The sequence below is a fragment of the Ruditapes philippinarum genome, unplaced genomic scaffold, assembly GCF_026571515.1.
Source record: "Ruditapes philippinarum isolate M1 unplaced genomic scaffold, ASM2657151v2 ctg4088_1_1_1_1, whole genome shotgun sequence".
Lineage (NCBI taxonomy): Eukaryota > Metazoa > Mollusca > Bivalvia > Venerida > Veneridae > Ruditapes > Ruditapes philippinarum.
This window is the reverse complement of record NW_026865497.1, coordinates 50,020-69,036: the sequence shown is the minus strand read 5'-3', so window position 1 is coordinate 69,036 and position 19,017 is coordinate 50,020. Positions and strand designations below refer to the sequence as shown.

Below are 19,017 nucleotides of genomic sequence, written 5' to 3'. Positions count from 1 at the left end.
AAAAAGAGCTATTATCACGATTGTCTAAATACATGCATGACTATTGATGTTTTTCACAAGTCGACCAGTCAGCGAGTGGATCTGCGCCAATTAGTCTGACTTCGAATAATAATTAGGCTGGCTTCGAATAATAGGTGTGAAATTCTTACATAATTGTATAGTCGGGACCGAAATTTTACTTCGAAAAATAGGAGGTATTCGGATGACGCATTTCGAATAATACGCTCGTATTTATATTGATTTATATAGAGATAAAAACGGGACCGCCCGTCTACTTCGGATAATGCCGGGTATTCGAATAAAGGGTTGTCGAATAACCGGGGTCGGACTGTATAAGGAAAATCAATGACCCCCGGGGCGGGCCAGTTTTGACCCCAGGGCTTTTATTTGAACAAACTTGGTAGACACTCATTAGAAGATGTTTCATGCTAAATATCTTAGCTCTAGCTCTTTGGGTTCTTTAAAAGAAGATTTTTTAAGTTTTTACTATATGCATATAGGGAAAATCTATGACCCCCTGGGACGGAGCCAATTTTGACCCCAGGGCTTTTATTTGAACAAACTTGGTAGACATTCACTAGAAGATGTTTCATGCCAAATATCTAAGCTCTAGCTCTTTGGGTTCTTTAAAAGAAGATTTTTTAAGTTTTTACTATATGCATATAGGGAAAATCAATGACCCCCCGGGGCAGGGCCAATTTTGACCCCAGGGCTTTTATTTGAACAAACTTGGTAGACACTCACTAGAAGATATTTCATGTCAAATATCTTAGCTCTAGCTCTTTGGGTTCTTTAAAAGAAGATTTTTTAAACTTTTTACTATATGCATATAGGGAAAATCTATGACCCCTGGGGCAGGGCCAATTTTGACCTCAGGGCTTTTATTTGAACAAACTTGTAGACACTCATTAGAAGATGTTTCATGCTAAATATCTTAGCTCTAGCTCTTTGGGTTCTTTAAAAGAAGATTTTTTAAGTTTTTACTATATGCATATAGGGAAAATCAATGACCCCTGGGGCGGGGCCAATTTTGACCCAGTGCTTTTATTTGAACAAACTTGTAGACATTCACTAGAAGATGTTTCATGCCAAATATCTAAGCTCTAGCTTTTACAGTTCTTTAAAAGAAGATTTTTTAAGTATTTACTATATGCATATAGGGAAAATCAATGACCCCCGGGCCGGGGCAATTTTGACCCCAGGGCTTTTATTTGAACAAACTTGGTAGACACTCACTAGAAGATGTTTCATGCCAAATATCTTAGCTCTAGCTCTTTGGGTTCTTTAAAAGAAGATTTTTTAAGTTTTTACTATATGCATATAGGGAAAATCAATGACCCCCTGGGGCGGGGCCAATTTTGACCCTAGGGCTTTTATTTGAACAAACTTGGTAGACACTCATTAGGAGATGTTTCATGCCAAATATCTAAGCTCTAGCTCTTACGGTTCTTTAAAAGAAGATATTTAAAGATTTTTCTTTCGGTGGCCATGGCAACCAGAGTTCTGCATGAAATGGAATTCTTTGAACAATCTTGATAGAGCTTCATACAAAGAGTATTCCTGCCAAGTTTCATTAACATTGGCCTTGCGGTATCATAGAAGATCTCCTTAGAATATTTAAAATGTGGACGGACGACAGACGACGGACGCCATTTGGTTGGCCATCCTAAAAGCTCACCTGCACTTTGTGCAAGGTGAGCTAAAAATCAAAGCACAAAAATGTCGTTTTTACAAGAAGTGTAATTACTGACTAATAGTCTGGTATGTATGGAGAGAGATAATGAAATAAGTGCTTACTTGTCTTTATGAATTTTTTTCAAGCATTCAGACATTATTCTCCATGGCTTTTCAATAGACTGCCAACAAGAGTAATCCAGTAAACTGAATAATAATGGCACAGCAGAGATAATATCACCATCTGAAAGTTGAATAAATTAAATAGCATTAACAAGTCATTAATGGACATTACCTGCAATATATTATACCTGCAATATATTATACTAAGTTCCATAAACAAACAAGGTTGCTGTGTTACAGATGACACTGGATAGTTCACCAGGTAGTAAAGGTCACAATATATTCAATGCAGAGTTAAGTAAGTAATGCTTTATTTTTGACCCAAGTTGCATAACTAATAAAATATTTGTACTGTGGATTTGTTAGGAAATTTTACAAGGTAAATTTTTAAGTTCTTCACATAAGAAGTCTTAAAGGTACTGTTCTTATAGTATATATAACCAAATTGGCACTTTTCTACTAGTATGGCTGTTCGTAAATATAACCCTAGCCGCTAGGCGAGGATTATATTGCAAACAGCCGTTTATATAGGGCCATATAACCTGTCAACAATCTTTATAACGAATTTATAATACAGCAAGCATCATTTTGTGGAGAAAAAGTAAGATATCTTCATAAATCGACAGCAGCTGTGTATATAAATCTATATAAACGTCACGATTATCCAATGAAAAGCAACGTTACAAACGTGCAGTATTATAATATTAGTTATAAAGATCGTTGACAGGTTAAATGGCCCTATATAAACGGCTATTTGTAAATATAACCCGAGCCGTTAGGCGAGGGTTATATTGCAAATAGCCGTTTATATACGGCCATATAACCTGTCAACAATCTTTATAACAAATTTATAATACAGCAAGCATCATTTTTAGAGAAAAAAAAGGTAAGATTTCTTCATGAATCGACAGCAGCCGTGTATATAAAACTATATAAACGTCACGATTATCCAATGAAAAACTAGAACTATCACTAAATGTGATTAATACCCCCACAAGACTGCTTCGGAAATGAGGATGTTACTAGTAACAGAATATCTTGTAAAAGAATTGATATATAGAGTTATGGTTGTGGGCAATTAAAGATAGTTGTGGTTCTTGTTTATTGCATTTCCTTTCAATGTGGTTGGCCATTGATGAAGTTTTATTGAATTACTCTGTAATAAGTCCAGAAAGACAAAGAAAATAAACAAAGGGCAATAACTCTATAAATACTGAAGATGGAGTTATAGTTCTTGTGCATTGCACTTCCTCTTTTTGTGCTTGACCATTGTATGAAGTTGTTTTGAATTTCAACCAGTACGTTTTAAGTTATGCTCCAGACAAGGAAAAGTATCAAAGGGCAGTAACTCTGTATTTTGTCAAAATGGAGTTATGGCTCTTATGCACTGCACTTCCTTTTAATGTCCTTGACAACTGTATGAAGTTGTATTGAATTCCAAACAGTAGTTTTCAAGTTATGCTCTGGACAAGGAAAAGTAACAAAGGGCAATAACTCTGTAATCTGTCAAGATGGAGTTATGGTTCTTGTGCACTGCACTTCCTCTCAATGTGCTTGACCATTGTATGAAGTTATAATGAATTCCAACAATTAGTCTTCAAGTTATACTCCTGACAAAAGAAAGCAATGGAAAAGTAACAAAGGGCAATAACTCTGTAATTACTTTAGATAGAGTTATGGTTCTTATGCACTGCACTTCCCCTTACTGTGTTTGACAATTGTATGAAGTTGTTTTGAATTCCAACCAGTAATTTACAAGTTATGCCTCGGACAAGGAAAAGTAACAAAGGGCAATAACTCTGTAATTAGTCAAGATAGAGTTATGGTTCTTGTGCACTGCACTTCCTCTCAATGTGCTTGACCATTGTATGTAGTTATATTGAATTCCAACCATTAGTCTTCAAGTTATGGTCCGGACAAAAGAAAGCAATGGAAAAGTAACAAAGGGCAATAACTCTTTAATTACTTTAGATAGAGTTATGGTTCTTGTGCACTGCACTTCCCCTTATTGTGTTTGACAATTGTATGAAGTTGTTTTGAATTCCAACCAGTAGTGTTCAAGTTATGCCCTGGACAAGGAAAAGTAACAAAGGGCAGTAACTCCTTTAATTAGTCAAGATAGAGTTATGGTTCTTGTGCACTGCACTTCCTCTAAATGTGCTTGACCATTGTATGTAGTTATATTGAATTCCAACTATTAGTATTCAAGTTATGGTCCGGACAAAAGAAAGCAATGGAAAAGTAACAAAGGGCAATAACTCTGTAATTACTTTAGATAGAGTTATGGTTCTTGTGCACTGCACTTCCCCTTATTGTGTTTGACAATTGTATGAAGTTCTTTTGAATTCCAACCAGTAGTTTTCAAGTTATGCCCTGGACAAAGAAAAGTAACAAAGGGCAATAACTCTGTAATTAGTCAAGATAGAGTTATGGTTCTTGTGCACTGCACTTCCTCTCAATGTGCTTGACCATTGTATGTAGTTATATTGAATTCCAACCATTAGTCTTCAAGTTATGGTCCGGACAAGGAAAATGCAACGGACGTCTGGACCGACCGACCGACCGACCAACCGACCACCGGGTGACTCCTATATACCCCCCCAAACTTCGTTTTTGGGGGTATAATGACGTTACAAACGTGCAGTATTATAATATTATATATAACCTAATTAACCTGAAAGAACTTCAACCCAAGCAAGCAAAAATATTTTAAGCATAATGTTTTGTAATTATTTCTTATATTTTTTATACAAGATAAGAAAGGACAAGAAACAAATAAAAGATAGTTTGTTCTAGAACAAATAATTGTAATTTGCAGTAAGTAAAATAATTATGGCCACTTGTGAGTATCACAAAGACTTTTTTCTTTCTTAAGAAAAGCTCCTTATATTTAATATAGTAACACTTGTCACATGTACTTGAAAATGTTTGCAAAAGATGAAGATTACATGAATAAGTAAGTAGACAAGAGATGTCAGAGAGACACCACGCTCAACAACTGTATCTACAAGTAAAGAAGTCTAACCTCAGAGTATGCTAAGCTGTGTGTGAAGCACAAGTGAAAGCTAATTGAAACTTAAAGACATTCAGGAATCAGGAAAGTTCAGAAAAATGAGAAGGAAAAGTTCAGAAAAATGAGAAGTAATAAAAAAAGATTGCTGTATAACATAAAAGAATGTTTGGTAATAAAATGCCATGAGGCTCAGATGGGGGATCAATTCAATTAAAATCAATGCTACAATATTAGGTCTTGGTCATTGATCTACACTTACCATACTAATAACACTACACTTACCATCCAGATAACACTACACTTACCAACCCGATAACACTACAATTACCATCCTGATAACAATACATTTACCAACCTGATAACAATACACTTACCAACCTGATAACACTACACTTACTAACCCGATAGCACTACACTTACCAACCTGATAAATCTACACTTACCATCCTGATAACAATACATTTACCAACCTGATAACAATACACTTACCAACCTGATAACACTACACTTACCAACCCGATAACACTACACTTACCAACCCGATAGCACTACACAAAAACACACTTATCATCCTGATAAAAACTAGAACTATCACTTAATGTGATTAATACCCCCCAAGACTGCTTTGGACATGTGGAAGTTACTAGTTACAAAGTATCTTGCAAAAGAATTGATATAGAGTTATGGTTGTGGGCAATTGAAGATACTTGTAGTTGGTGTTCTTGTATGTTGCATTTCCTTTCAATGTGGTTGACCATTGATGAAGTTTTATTGAATTACACTGTCATAAGGCCAGAAAGAGTTATGCTTCTTGAGCATTGCACCTCCTCTCATTGTGCTTGACCATTGTATGAAGTTACATTGAATTCTAAACATTAGTTTTTAAGTTATGCACCGGACATGGAAAAGGAACAAAGGGCAGTAAGTTAACTCTACAAATAGTGAAGATGGAGCTATGATTATTGTACACTGCACTTCCTCTCATTGCCCTTGCTCATTGTATGAAGTTGTATTGAATTCCAACTAATAGTTTTCAAGTTATGCAATGGACAAAAAAGTAACAAAGGGCAATAACTCTATAATTACTCTGGACAGAGTTATGGTTCTTGTCCACTGCACTTCCTCTTATTGTGCTTGACCATTGTATGAAGTTGTTTTGAATTCCAACCAGTAGTTTTCAAGTTATGCTCCGGACAAGGAAAAGTAACAAAGGGCAATAACTCTGTAATTAGTCAAGATGGAGTTATGGTTCTTGTGCACTGCACTTCCTCTCAATGTGCTTGACCATTGTATGAAGTTGTATTGAATTCCAACCATTAGTCTTCAAGTTATGCTCCGGACAAGGAAAATGCAACGGACCGCTGGATCAACCACCGAGTGACTCCTATATACCCCCCCCCCCTCCCCCAAACTTCATTTTGGGGTATAGCAAACTTACCATCATGATAACACTACACTTACCATACTGAAAACATTACACTTACCTTCCTAACATCACTACACTTACCAACCTGATAACACTACACTTACCAACCTGATAGCTCTACACTTACCAACCAAGTAGTACTACACTCACCATCCTGATAGTACTACATTTACAATCCTGATAACACAACATTTACAAACCTGATAGGACTACACTCACCATTCTGATCACACTACACTCACCATCCTGATACCACTACACTTACCATTCTGATCACACTACACTCACCATCCTGATAGCACTACACTTACCATCCTGATAACACTTCACTTACCATCTTGATAGCACTACACTCACCATCCTGATAGCACTACACTTACCATCCTGATAGCACTACACTAACCATCCTGATAGCACTACACTTACAATCCTGATAGGACTAAACTTACCATTCTGATAGGACTAAACTTACCAACCTGATAACACTACACTTACCATCCTGATAACTATTCACTTACCATCCTGACAACACTACACTTACCAACCTGATAACACTTCACTTACCATCCTGATAGGACTCAACTTACCATTCTGATAGGACTAAACTTACCAACCTGATAACACTTCACTTACCATCCTGATAGGACTAAACTTTCCATTCTGATAGGACTAAACCTACCAACCTGATAACACTTCACTTACCATCCTGATAGCACTACACTAACCATCCTGATAGCACTACACTTACCATCCTGATAACACTTCACTTACCATCCTGATAGGACTAAACTTACCATTCTGATAGGACTAAACTTACCAACCTGATAACACTACACTTACCATCCTGATAACTATTCACTTACCATCCTGACAACACTACACTTACCAACCTGACAACACTACACTTACCATCATGATAACACTACATTTACCAACCTGATAACACTTCACTTACCATCCTGATAGGACTACACTTACCATCCTGATAACACTTCACTTACCATCCTGATAACACTAAACTTACCATCCTGACAACACTACACTTACCATCCTGATAACACTAAACTTACCATCCTGATAACACTACACTTACCAACTTGATAACACTACACTTACCAACCTGATAACACTACACTTACCAACCTGATAGGACTACACTTACCATCATGATAACACTTCACTTACCATCCTGATAGGACTAAACTTACCATCCTGATAGGACTAAACTTACCATCCTGATAACACTACATTTACCAACCTGATAACACTACACTTACCAACCTGATAACACTACACTTACCAACCTGATAAGTCTACACTTACCAACCTGATAAATCTACACTTACCATCCTGATATGTAATATGCAATACATTTTTTTTTAATTCAATATATATCCATAATCAATTTTTGCGAAATATCCTAAAATTTTCAGACAAGTAAAACTTTCAATTTCAGTGCCTATGTTGACAAGATGAGATGTTGAGATGAAACTTATTTGCCAAAAACCCATACCAGTATTAATTTCCAAGTTCACGAAGAGGTACAATCTAAAATAATAATATGATCATGAAGACTTTGTTGTTTAATAGTGTATACATTCACTGATTAATGAGATATGAAGTAAGTTGCCATGTATCATAACAGTTTCCATGTGACTTTAAACTAACAAATGACCATAACAGTGTCCATGTGACTTAAAACTAACAAATGACCATAACAGTGTCCATGTGACTTAAAACTAACAAATGACCATAACAGTGTCCATGTGACTTAAAATAACAAATGACAACAACAGTGTCCATGTGACTTAAAACTAACAAATGACAATAACAGTGTCCATGTGACTTAAAACTAACAAATAAAAATCAACAAAACAAAGAAAACAAGATTGCATTTGAGAAAAATGCTATGCCACCGCATGGTTCAAATTTCATAGCTGTACATCAAAGGACAAGAAAGTAGGTCACATCATCAAAATCTAGGTCAAAGTTCAATTTTACAACTAAAACTGTGCACATGGTCAAAATGTCATTGTTGTACATCAAAGGACAAGAAAGTAGGTCACTGTCCCCTTGGGCAAGGCATAATTTTGACCCAAGGGTTTAATAACAATCTTGATACAGGTCCACCAATATCTAAGCTATAGCTTTCTCCCATTCAGAAAACATTTGTTTTATTTTCTGTTTTTACTACGTGTACATAATGAGAATCACTGCCCCCGGGCAGGGCCAATTTTTGACATTTGAACAACTTTGGTAGAGGACCTATAAATGATATTATATATCAAACATCAAAGCTCTATGCCTTGAACCTTCAGACAAAATTTTTTTTTTTCACTATATGTACATAATGAAAATCAATGACCCCCGGGGCGGAACCAATTTTGACCCCAGGGCTATAATTTGAACAATCTTGCTAGAGGTTCACTACACAATGTTTCATGTGTAATATATTAACTTTATCCTTTGTAAATTTAGAGAAGATGATTTTTTAAGTTTTAACTATATACATATAGGATAAACCTATGGCTCCCAGGGGCGGGGCTAATTTTGACACAAGAGGCAAAATTTGAACAACTTTGGTAGAGTACCTTTAGATGATATTATTTAACAAATATTAAAGCTCTAAGCCTTGTACCTTCAGACAATAAGATTTTTTTGATTTTTTACTATATGTATATATTGAAATCAATGACCCCCAGGGCGGGGGCAATTTTGACCCCAGGGCTATAATTTGAACAATCTTGCTAGAGTTTTACAACACAATGTTTCATGCAAAATATCTAAGCTCTAAGCCTTTTGGGTCTTTACAAGAAGGTGTTTTAAGTTTTTACTATATGTACATATAGCGAAAATCAATGACCCCGGGGCGGGGCCGATTTTGACCCAAGGGCTATAATTTGAACAATCTTGGTAAGGGTCTACCAGATGATGCCTTATGCAAAATATCTAAGCTCTAGGCCTTTTGGGTTTTTACAAGAAGGTATTTTAAGTTTTTACTATATGTACATAGTGAAAATCAATGACCCCCGGGGCGGGGCCAATTTTGACCCCAGGGCTATAATTTGAACAATCTTGTTAGAGGTCTACCAGACAATGCCTTATGCAAAATATCTAAGCTCTAGGCCTTTTGGGTCTTTACAAGAAGATTTTTTAAATTTATTCTTATAATTCCTTTTGGTTGCCATGGCAACCAGATTTCTGCATGGAATGAAATTCTTTGAACAACTTTGGAAGCCCTTCACCCAAGGAACAATCCTGCCAAGTTTGGTTGAAATTGGACTAGTGGTTTTTCACAAGAAGATTTTTTAAGTTCACTATATAATCTATATAACACACGCACACACACACAAACAAACACACAGGTGAATCGCTATATGCCACCGCATCGCAGATGCTGCAGTGGCATAACAACGGTCCGACAGTGTGCTCATCTTCTCAGTATTTGAGGGTAAGCAAGAGCTTGTATATCATGTAAAATTCAAATAGTGCCACAATGCTGTCAAAATCCACATCTGAGATATGGGCCTTTGACAGTGACCACCTAAAATGCTCTCAAATAAGTTTGAAAATTTTCAGCTGTGAAGTTTTAAGCCACTCCCTTTAGTAGTTGTGAAGATACCAACATGTATGCAAAGATTTAACCATAGTGTAATGCCAATGCCTGGATAAGTACAACAGCTCTCCCTATCCTTCGAATAGTGGAGCTAAAAATTAATTAAATCTTTCTCAAATCTTCAAGCGCTATTTCCCTTTCCATCTGACTGAGTGTATATCATCACATATAGAATTTTGTTTACTATCTTTTTGAGTCTTGCCACATGTCAAGTTTCATTTGAAAAAGAACATTTGTCTACCAAATAATAAAATAAACATGGAGATTAAACTTATGCTTGCCATTGTTTTCCTGTGTACTGCAGTGATTTCTGCAACTGCTGGGTCTAATAGAAGCTTGGAAGTAAATCTTCAATCACTTCTTCAATCAGTTGGGAACCATATAGACAACATTGAATCTCAGATTTCAAATCTTAAGGACTTTGACAAAGATACTGGATCAAGACTAGCAATGAATACAAATGAAACAAACATTCTAAGAGATGCTCAAAGTACAAATATGAAACGCTACCAAGAAACATCAAACAAATGTATAGAAAAAACTGATAGTTTAACACAGAAGTATGAAATCTTATTGAAAAAATATGAGGCATTGGAAACAAAGATAAGCAAACTAAATCAATGTCCAACTAGCTGGTTCCCTTATATGAACTCCTGTTACATATTGAAGAAAGAAGCAGCAGATTGGTACCAAGCTCAGGAATGGTGTCAGAAAAATGAAGCAAAACTTGTGGAGTACAGTGACATGGATGAAGTGACCTTTGTTTTATCAAAAGCTAAAGCTGATCATTACTGGGATACTAGTAATTGGGTTGGATTCTGGGTTGGAGCTAATGATCTACAGAAAGAGGGAGTTTTCAAATGGAGTACAAGTCGCATCCGAGTACACTTGGAGAACTGGTTACCAGGGCAACCAGACAAAATTTCTAGTGAAGAAGACTGCATGCAGACACTGGTTAATCAACAAGGCAAATGGAATGATGCTCCATGTGACAGGAAACTTAACTTTATGTGTGAAAAGTAAGGTTTCAAACCAATACTTGTACATTTACAAGGGCTGTCCCAAAAAGTCATGGACAACAACATTTAAATATAAAATAGTTATAACAGGCTTCTTGAAGTTTTTATTGATATTTAATAAGTCATTGTTGAGTGTCATCAGTTGTTTGTGCACAGTCAGCAAGATCAAGATATCATTTAATTTGATAACACAGAACAAATAATAAGACTATCTTGTGACGTGATGCCACCTACACTCCAAAATCATAATTAAGTTATGTGACATTATTCAAACATTTCTCAGTTTTAAAGTATCAACATTGTGTAGTAGTATATACTTCTGATGCCTATTCACCTAATTATAGGAGACACCGATTGTCTTCTGAAATTCTTAATAGTCATTTTTTTATATTCTAAAATTTCTGAGAGACTTCAAACTGTTTTATGTCTAAATAATGTTTTCAACTTTCACCACTGTTTATGATCGCTCAACTATGGGCATCCTAATTTTGATTTTTTGTCACCTGTAATAAAGACAATTTCAAGCTAATACTTGCATTACATTGTAGTAATTTTCCACAGATTTTTACCCTTTTGTTACATGAGAGTTCATGTATGTATCATTCAGCACTAAAGCAGAAATTGATTTCCATTTGCTGGGCCTCATTAGCATCAAATGTTGTATTTAAGCATGCTTATATGATCACAGTATGAATAAAAGAAGTACTGTTAAGATGTATGTCTTGCAATTTCCCTGAAATTTAGGGAATAGATATTAATTCTGAGTGCATTCTTGTCGATTAATGCATGGTTTGAGTTCAAATGTGTAGTAATACAATCACGAAGGCCGATAGAGTGATTAATTACAAAGCATTTGAACGAAAAAACGTGCATTATTATACAATAATACACGAAGAATTAACACTTATTTCCATTCTTACTTGTCAAGAAAAAATTTAATAATTATTATATAGTTGGACTTTATGTTTGGTGCTTAAATTTGTTTTTCGCCTCAGAGTTTCCAATAGAAAAGTTCTTTAATTAAAGGCTGTTCCAGTGGGTTGAATAAAACAACTGTCGTTAAATCTACTGTGTGTTGAACATGGAATTTTGAAAATGTCAGTGGGTTGAATAAAACAACTGTCGTTAAATCTACTGTGTGTAGAACATGGAATTTTGAAAACGTCGATAATACTTTGTTTATTTTATTTCACTACTGGGATCCTACATATTACCGGACAAAATATGATGTTTTTTCGCTGTAACTTTTATTTAAAACAATAAAAAAGAATGGAATTTTACCCAAATAATTTTGGGTTCTTAATACAAGTAAACATTACTTTAACAAACATGAAATTAAACATTTGACGGCAGAAATGTGTCTTTAAAGTAGGGCATTTTAAGAGAGAAAAAATCCTGTAGACAGCTCAATTTACCGGACACTGTGTTTCAAGTTTTTTAAAGTCCTGAATTGAAATTAATCTTTAAATAATCAGCAAGGAAACTACATGTACAACTATTGAAAGGCAAGGTTAAGATACTGAAAAAAAACATTATGTCACTAAAATAAGACACTGCAGCCATGCTTGTAACGAAGAGGTCAATATATGGGGTGTAATTGAAATTAACACTATTAACGCAATTAGTGTATTGACTCTTAATGAAACTTAAACGTATAAAACATTTTGATATTTAAATGGAATTCTGTTCTTTGTCATACAGTTTCTTTTTGGTCATCATGTAGCATGCTACAAAAGCCAAAAATTATTTTATTTACATTTCTGAAATGTAAATTCATGTAGAGATTCCTCCCATGGGCGTAACCCGTTTTCTTATATGTTTTTTAATGTGCATTTCATTGTAAAAGACAACAACGAGATACTCTTTGGACTAAATTTAAAATTACTTTTTATTATTAAAATATGTTTCGATTGTCTCTTGAGATAACGTGGAGAAGAATTAAAAGTAAAACCTATCTAAAATAACCCATTAAGGGCCTCTTTATTCTGGCATGCGCAGAACAGATTGTTCCCCCGCATGACCAGGTCATGAAATAATTAGTAAACACAAGAGCGATCAGTAATCACATATGTCGCCTCATGATGGCCAATTTCATGCTGGGACAAATTTTGTGACAGACAGACGGACAGAGCACAACTAGACTTGGTACTCATCATTCCTGTAAAGTTTGGATATGATTTGCACCAGTAGTTTATGAGGAGTAGAGTCCGGACAAGCTTTTGCTTATCTGGCAACACACAGAAAAAAACACCTTTTTATCAAAGGGCCATAATTCGGCCAAAAATCATTCAACCAAAAAACTCGTGCAATATACGCAAGGACTTGAGCTACAGATCAATTCCGTAAAGTTTCATTGAAATTGCATTAGTGGAATAAGAGAAGTAGTCCGGACAAACTTTAAAAATAAAAATTATTAAAGGGCCATAACTCTGACAAAAATCATTGAACCGGAAAATGCTGACAATATGCACAACTACACTTGGTATTGATCATTCCTGTAAAGTTTGGATGAAATTGCACCAGTAGTTTATGAGGAGTAGAGTCCGGACAAGCTTTTGCTTATCTGGCAACACACAGAAAACAAGAATTTGTAACAGAGTTACCAACGTCCCCCGCCCCGGGAGTTTTATATGAAGCATAAAATTGTGCTATTTCAAAAGATTGAGGTATGGATCTCAGGACATTCAGTCCAAAATCATGATCAATGCTAGATCTGCAAATGTAACAATAAATTTGTTAAAAAAATAAAATGAAACACGGAATTTAAAAATCTATCATGTTAAGCTTTGACCTCTAAGTGTGAACTTGACCTTGGAGGTAGGGGAGCAGGTGTTGTGCATGACATAACGTCTTATTATTGTGACTATTTGTGCAAAGTTATTTCAAAATCCCTTGAACTATGAAGAAGTTCTAGATTCAACACAAAATATACCCTATAACAGACTATGTTAATTTTGACCTCTAAGTGTGACCTTGACCTTGGAGGTAGGGATGCAGGTGTTGCGCATGACACATCCTCTTATTATAGTGACTATTTGTGCGAAGTATTTTCACAATCCTTTGATCTATGAAAAAAATTATAAACCTGACACAAAATATACCCTGTAACAGACTATGTAAGTATTTGACCTCCAAGTGTGACCTTGACCTTGGAGGTAGGTGACCGGTTTTTGCGCATGACACATCATCTGATTATTGTTAACAATTATGGCAAGTATTTACAAAAGTCCTTCATAGATAAGACAGTTATGGACTGGACACCACATATACCTTCAAATAGACAATGTTGACCTTGAATGAACAAGTACGACCTTGACCCTGAAGGTACGGGTCTGGTTGTTGCGCATGACACATCGTCTTATTATAACAAACATTTGTGCCAAGTTATCTCAAATTCCTTTGATAAATGACAAAGTTATGGACCGGACATGAAATATACCCTGTAACAGACTATGTTAATATTTGACCTCCAAGTGTGACCTTGACGTTGAAGGTAGGCAACTGGTTTTATCGCATGACACATCGTCTGATTATTATGAACAATTATGGCAAGTATTTACAAAAACCCTTCATAGATAAGAAAGTTATGGACCGGACACGAAATATACCCTGTAACAGACTATGTTAATATTTGACCTCCAAGTGTGACCTTGACCTTGAAGGTAGGTGACTGCTTTTTCCGCATGACACATCGTCTGATAATTGTGAACAATTATGGCAAGTATTTACAAAATCCCTTCATAGATAAGAAAGTTATGGACCGGACACGAAATATACCCTGTAACAGACTATGTTAATATTTGACCTCCAAGTGTGACCTTGACCTTGAAGGTAGGTGACTGGTTTTTGCGCATGACACATCGTCTGATTATTGTGAATAATTATGGCAAGTATTTACAAAATCCCTTCATAGATAAGAAAGTTATGGACCGGACACGACATATACCCTCAAATAGGTAATTTTGACCTTGAATGAGCAAGTGTGACCTTGACCCTGGAGGTAGGGGTCTGGTTGTTGCGCATGACACATCGTCTTATTATAATAAACATTTGTGCCAAATTATTTCAAATTCCTTTCATAAATGACAAAGTTATGGACCGGACACGAAAGTGTGACGGACGGACAGACGGACGGACGGACAGACGGACGGAGCCTATTTCTATATCCCCCTTTTTTCTTCGAAAAGGCGGGGGACAAAAACACCTTTTTATCAAAGGGTCATAACTCGGCCAAAAATCATTCAATCAAAAAACTCGTGCAATATGCGCAAGGACTTGAGCTACAAATCAATTCCGTAAAGTTTCATTGAAATTGCATTAGTGGTATAAGAGAAGTAGTCCGGACAAACTTTAAAAATAAAAATTATTAAAGGGCCATAACTCTGACAAAAATCATTAAACCCGAAAATGCTGACAATATGCACAACTAGACTTGGTACTCATCATTCCTGTAAAGTTTGGATGAAATTGCACCAGTAGTTTATGAGGAGTAGTCCAGACAAGCTTTTGGATATCTGGCAACACACATAAAAAAACACCTTTTTATCAAAGGGCCATAACTCGGCCAAAAATCATTCAACCAGAAAACCCATGCAATATGCGCAAGGACTTGAGCTACAGATCAATCCTGTAAAGTTTCATTGAAATTGCATCAGTGATATAAGAGAAGTAGTCCGGACAAACTTTAAAATTAAAAATTATTAAAGGGCCTGACTCTGACAAAAATCATTGAACCGGAAAATGCTGACAATATGCACAACTAGACTTGGTACTGATCATTCCTGTAAAGTTTGGATGAAATTGCCCCAGTAGTTTATGAGGAGTAGTCCGGACAAGTTTTGTGACGGACAGACAGACAGACAGACGACGGAGAAGTGATCCCTATATGTCGCCACTACTCCGTAGAGGCGACACAAAAAGGGTATGTTAGTAAATAAAGAACTGAATCAACCATATTTACCTGAAAGTAGTTTTGTTGTTATTTACTTTGAAATAGAAAGTGTGTTTATGATTCAGACCAGATGATTTTTTATCAAAGCAAAAATAAAAGCACTATTCAGCAGGAATAGCTTTTGTTCGGTAAACTGATTGTCCGGTAAACATGTAGGATCCCAGTATACTTTTCAAGCCAAATACAGAGTATTAATAGTGAAATAAATGTGAAATTTAACTCGTTTGCAACATTGAAATAGCGTTCTTGATTTGATTGTTTAGGCATGTTCTGTTTGGCACTACATTGTGACGTCACGTAAACAACCCTTTAGACGTCTGTACAGTGTTAACGACTGAACTAAAGATATTGGTGTTGGGATTCATTTTCTTAGTTAGACCATTTTATTTCATTCTAGATAGTTTTCACAACAAAATTTGACATTTTTAAGAATGTTTCTTAATTCATTTTAAATTGATGGAGATACCTGTACAATTGCACAAAGTTATTTTAGGCTAGGGTGTTAATTTTTGGTTTTACAGTGATTGTCCACGACTTTATACCACAGCCCTTGTATAAACCAAGCAAGTATTTGAATGAAACTTTAAATCTTTGTGTGTGAAAATTATGTGTTGAATTAAAATTTTAACAATCAACATATTGAAAAGTTGTTACTCATATGAAAAAAGATGTAGATACAGCCACCTGATAATTATATAAAATCTCATTATTTGAATACTTTCATAATAACAAATCAACTTTTAAATAATACTGAAATTTTCATGTGTAATTTCCCTTAAATTTACAATAATTTGAAAAACGACATGAAATCATCTGATGAAGTACACATGCAGTACTGCAGAAGCATCAGTTCTTTAAATATCACACTTTCACTTTGATCCTATAATACCTTACAACAGACCATCAGTTCCATTTTTTAAATTTATTTTTTGTATTTTTAACTGTTTTTCCTTGATACCAAACAATTAATTCAGTGAGCACTTACTGCAGTCCTATTAACAATATTAACCACTTCACAAGTTCAAATTGAAACGTCATATAACATGTGACTGCAGTGTTGATTTGTTATTTTCATCACTTGATCACAAAGAGGAAAAGTTTTGTAGAAATTTCTACTATTTTTGTTTCTGAAGAAACATTTCAAAGAAAATTTAAGGCTTTAACCCCATGAGCATATTGCGAAAAATGGCCGTTTTCATTGAAAAGCTTCCTGTAACAAGTTCAAACTGCTATGAAACTGTGAAAAATGCTTCAATACTAATGAAACTTGGCACAAATGTTGACTACACCATAGCCTCTGTAACAGCATGCTCAATGGTAAATTTCCTGTTACCATGGCAACGGGGGGACGTCTCAAAATTGCCAAAAATCACTATTTTGCATTGCTTTTTTCCATCAAAACTGATTTCAAAGTGCTGCAACTTATCAATGAATTGAGATAGAGTAAAAGGCTTTTCAGCGTCGGTTACTAGTCACCCTAAGATCGACCTGAGGCCATTTTTAGCCTGTCACACGTTCAAAATTTTCTTGGAGATGAGGGGGACTCCACCCCCCCCCCTTCAAACCCCCCAAACACAAGGGGGCACATCCCCCTTCTGGCAACCCCCTGATGTAATATTTGGATGGGGGACGGCGCCGAAAAAGTGGTTACTTTTTTTAACAACATTTCTCAAACGAAAAACAGTGTTTGGGGCCTAAATAGGGCATTTTATCCCTGTTTGAGGCCTCAAAAAGCCGTCGAAACACGCTTATATAAGGGAAAATTGTTAAACAAAAAAAGATAAAAAACCTTGGAATTACACAAAAACTTGATTTTCCCTGTTAACACATGCCCTAACACCGAAATTTGGTGAAAAATTGTTGTATTTTGACATTTTTAATTTTTTTCATTAACCTTTTACCCCATGTGCATATTGCGAAAAATGGCCGTTTTCATTGAAAAGCCTCCTGTAACAAGTTCAAACTGCTATGAAACTGTGAAAAATGCTTCAATACTAATGAAACTTGGCACAAATGTTGACTACACCATAGCCCCTGTAACAGCATGCTCAATAGTAAATTTCCTGTTACCATGGCAATGGGGGGACGTCTCATAATTGCCAAAAATCACTATTTTGCATTGCTTTTTTCCATCAAAACTGATTTCAAAGTGCTGCAACTTATCAATGAATTGAGATAGAGTAAAAGGCTTTTCAGCGTCGGTTACTAGTTACCCTAAGATCGACCTGAGGCCATTTTTAGCCTGTCACATGTCCAAAATTTTCTTGGAGAAGAGGGGGACTCCACCCCCTTCAAACCCCCAAAACACAAGGGGGCACATCCCCCTTCTGGCAACCCCCTGATGTAATATTTGGATGGGGGACGGCGCCGAAAAAGTGGTCACTTTTTTAAACAACATTTCTCAAACGAAAAACAGTGTTTGGGGCCTAAATAGGGCATTTTATCCATGTGTGAGGCCTCAAAAGGGGGGGCAAAAAGCCGTCGAAACACGCTTATATAAGGGAAAAGGTTAAAATATCGCATTGACAATGTAACTTTGCAGGTGTCTAATTTCCAAAACTATGATGCAGATGTATTGAACCGGTAAGAAACATGCAATAATTTTGTATGGAATATAAGCCAAATTCTATGCCAGGAAGTGTCAAACAAATCGATAGAAAAAACTGACAGTTTAACACAGAAGTATGAAATCTTATTGAAAAAATATGAGGCATTGGAAAAAGAGATCAGCAAACTAAATCAATGTCCACCTGGCTGGTTCCCTTATATGAACTCCTGTTACATATTGAAGAAAGAGGCAGTAGATTGGTTCCAAGCTCAGGAATGGTGTCAGAAAAATGAAGCAAAACTTGTGGAGTACAGTGACATGGATGAAGTGACCTTTGTTTTATCAACAGCTAGATCTTATCATTACTGGGGTACAAGTAATTGGGCTGGATTTTGGGTAGGAGCTACTGACATACAGCATGAGGGAGTTTTCAAATGGAGTTCAAGTTACATCAACTTACACTGGAGGTACTGGTTACCAGGGCAACCAGACAGTATTTCTGTTGATGAAGACTGCATAATGACACTGGTGAATCAACAAGGCAAATGGAATGATGATTCATGTGACAGGAAACTTTACTTTGTGTGTGAAAAGTACATGTAGGGAGGATGTACACAAATATTTGAACATTCACAATTGAATGAAAC

General features: G+C 35.8%; 2 protein-coding genes across 3 annotated transcripts in view; one reads left to right on the top strand and one right to left on the bottom strand.

The window, feature by feature from the left end:
* Positions 1–1,764: 1,764 nt before the first annotated feature.
* LOC132729379 (TATA box-binding protein-associated factor RNA polymerase I subunit A-like) overlaps positions 1,765–19,017 on the bottom strand; it is a 43,012-nt gene continuing 25,759 nt past the window's right edge. For both annotated transcript variants that reach the window (XM_060715141.1, XM_060715142.1), the window contains exon 10: positions 1,765–1,918. In XM_060715141.1, coding sequence (XP_060571124.1) covers positions 1,794–1,918 — 125 coding nt within the window. In that variant the 3' untranslated portion in view covers positions 1,765–1,793. The remainder of the gene's footprint in view (positions 1,919–19,017) is intronic.
* On the top strand, positions 10,017–13,569 carry LOC132729383 (low affinity immunoglobulin epsilon Fc receptor-like). Its single transcript, XM_060715146.1, has one exon. The coding sequence runs from the start codon at positions 10,111–10,113 to the stop codon at positions 10,873–10,875; it is 765 nt and encodes a 254-aa protein (XP_060571129.1). The 5' UTR covers positions 10,017–10,110; the 3' UTR covers positions 10,876–13,569.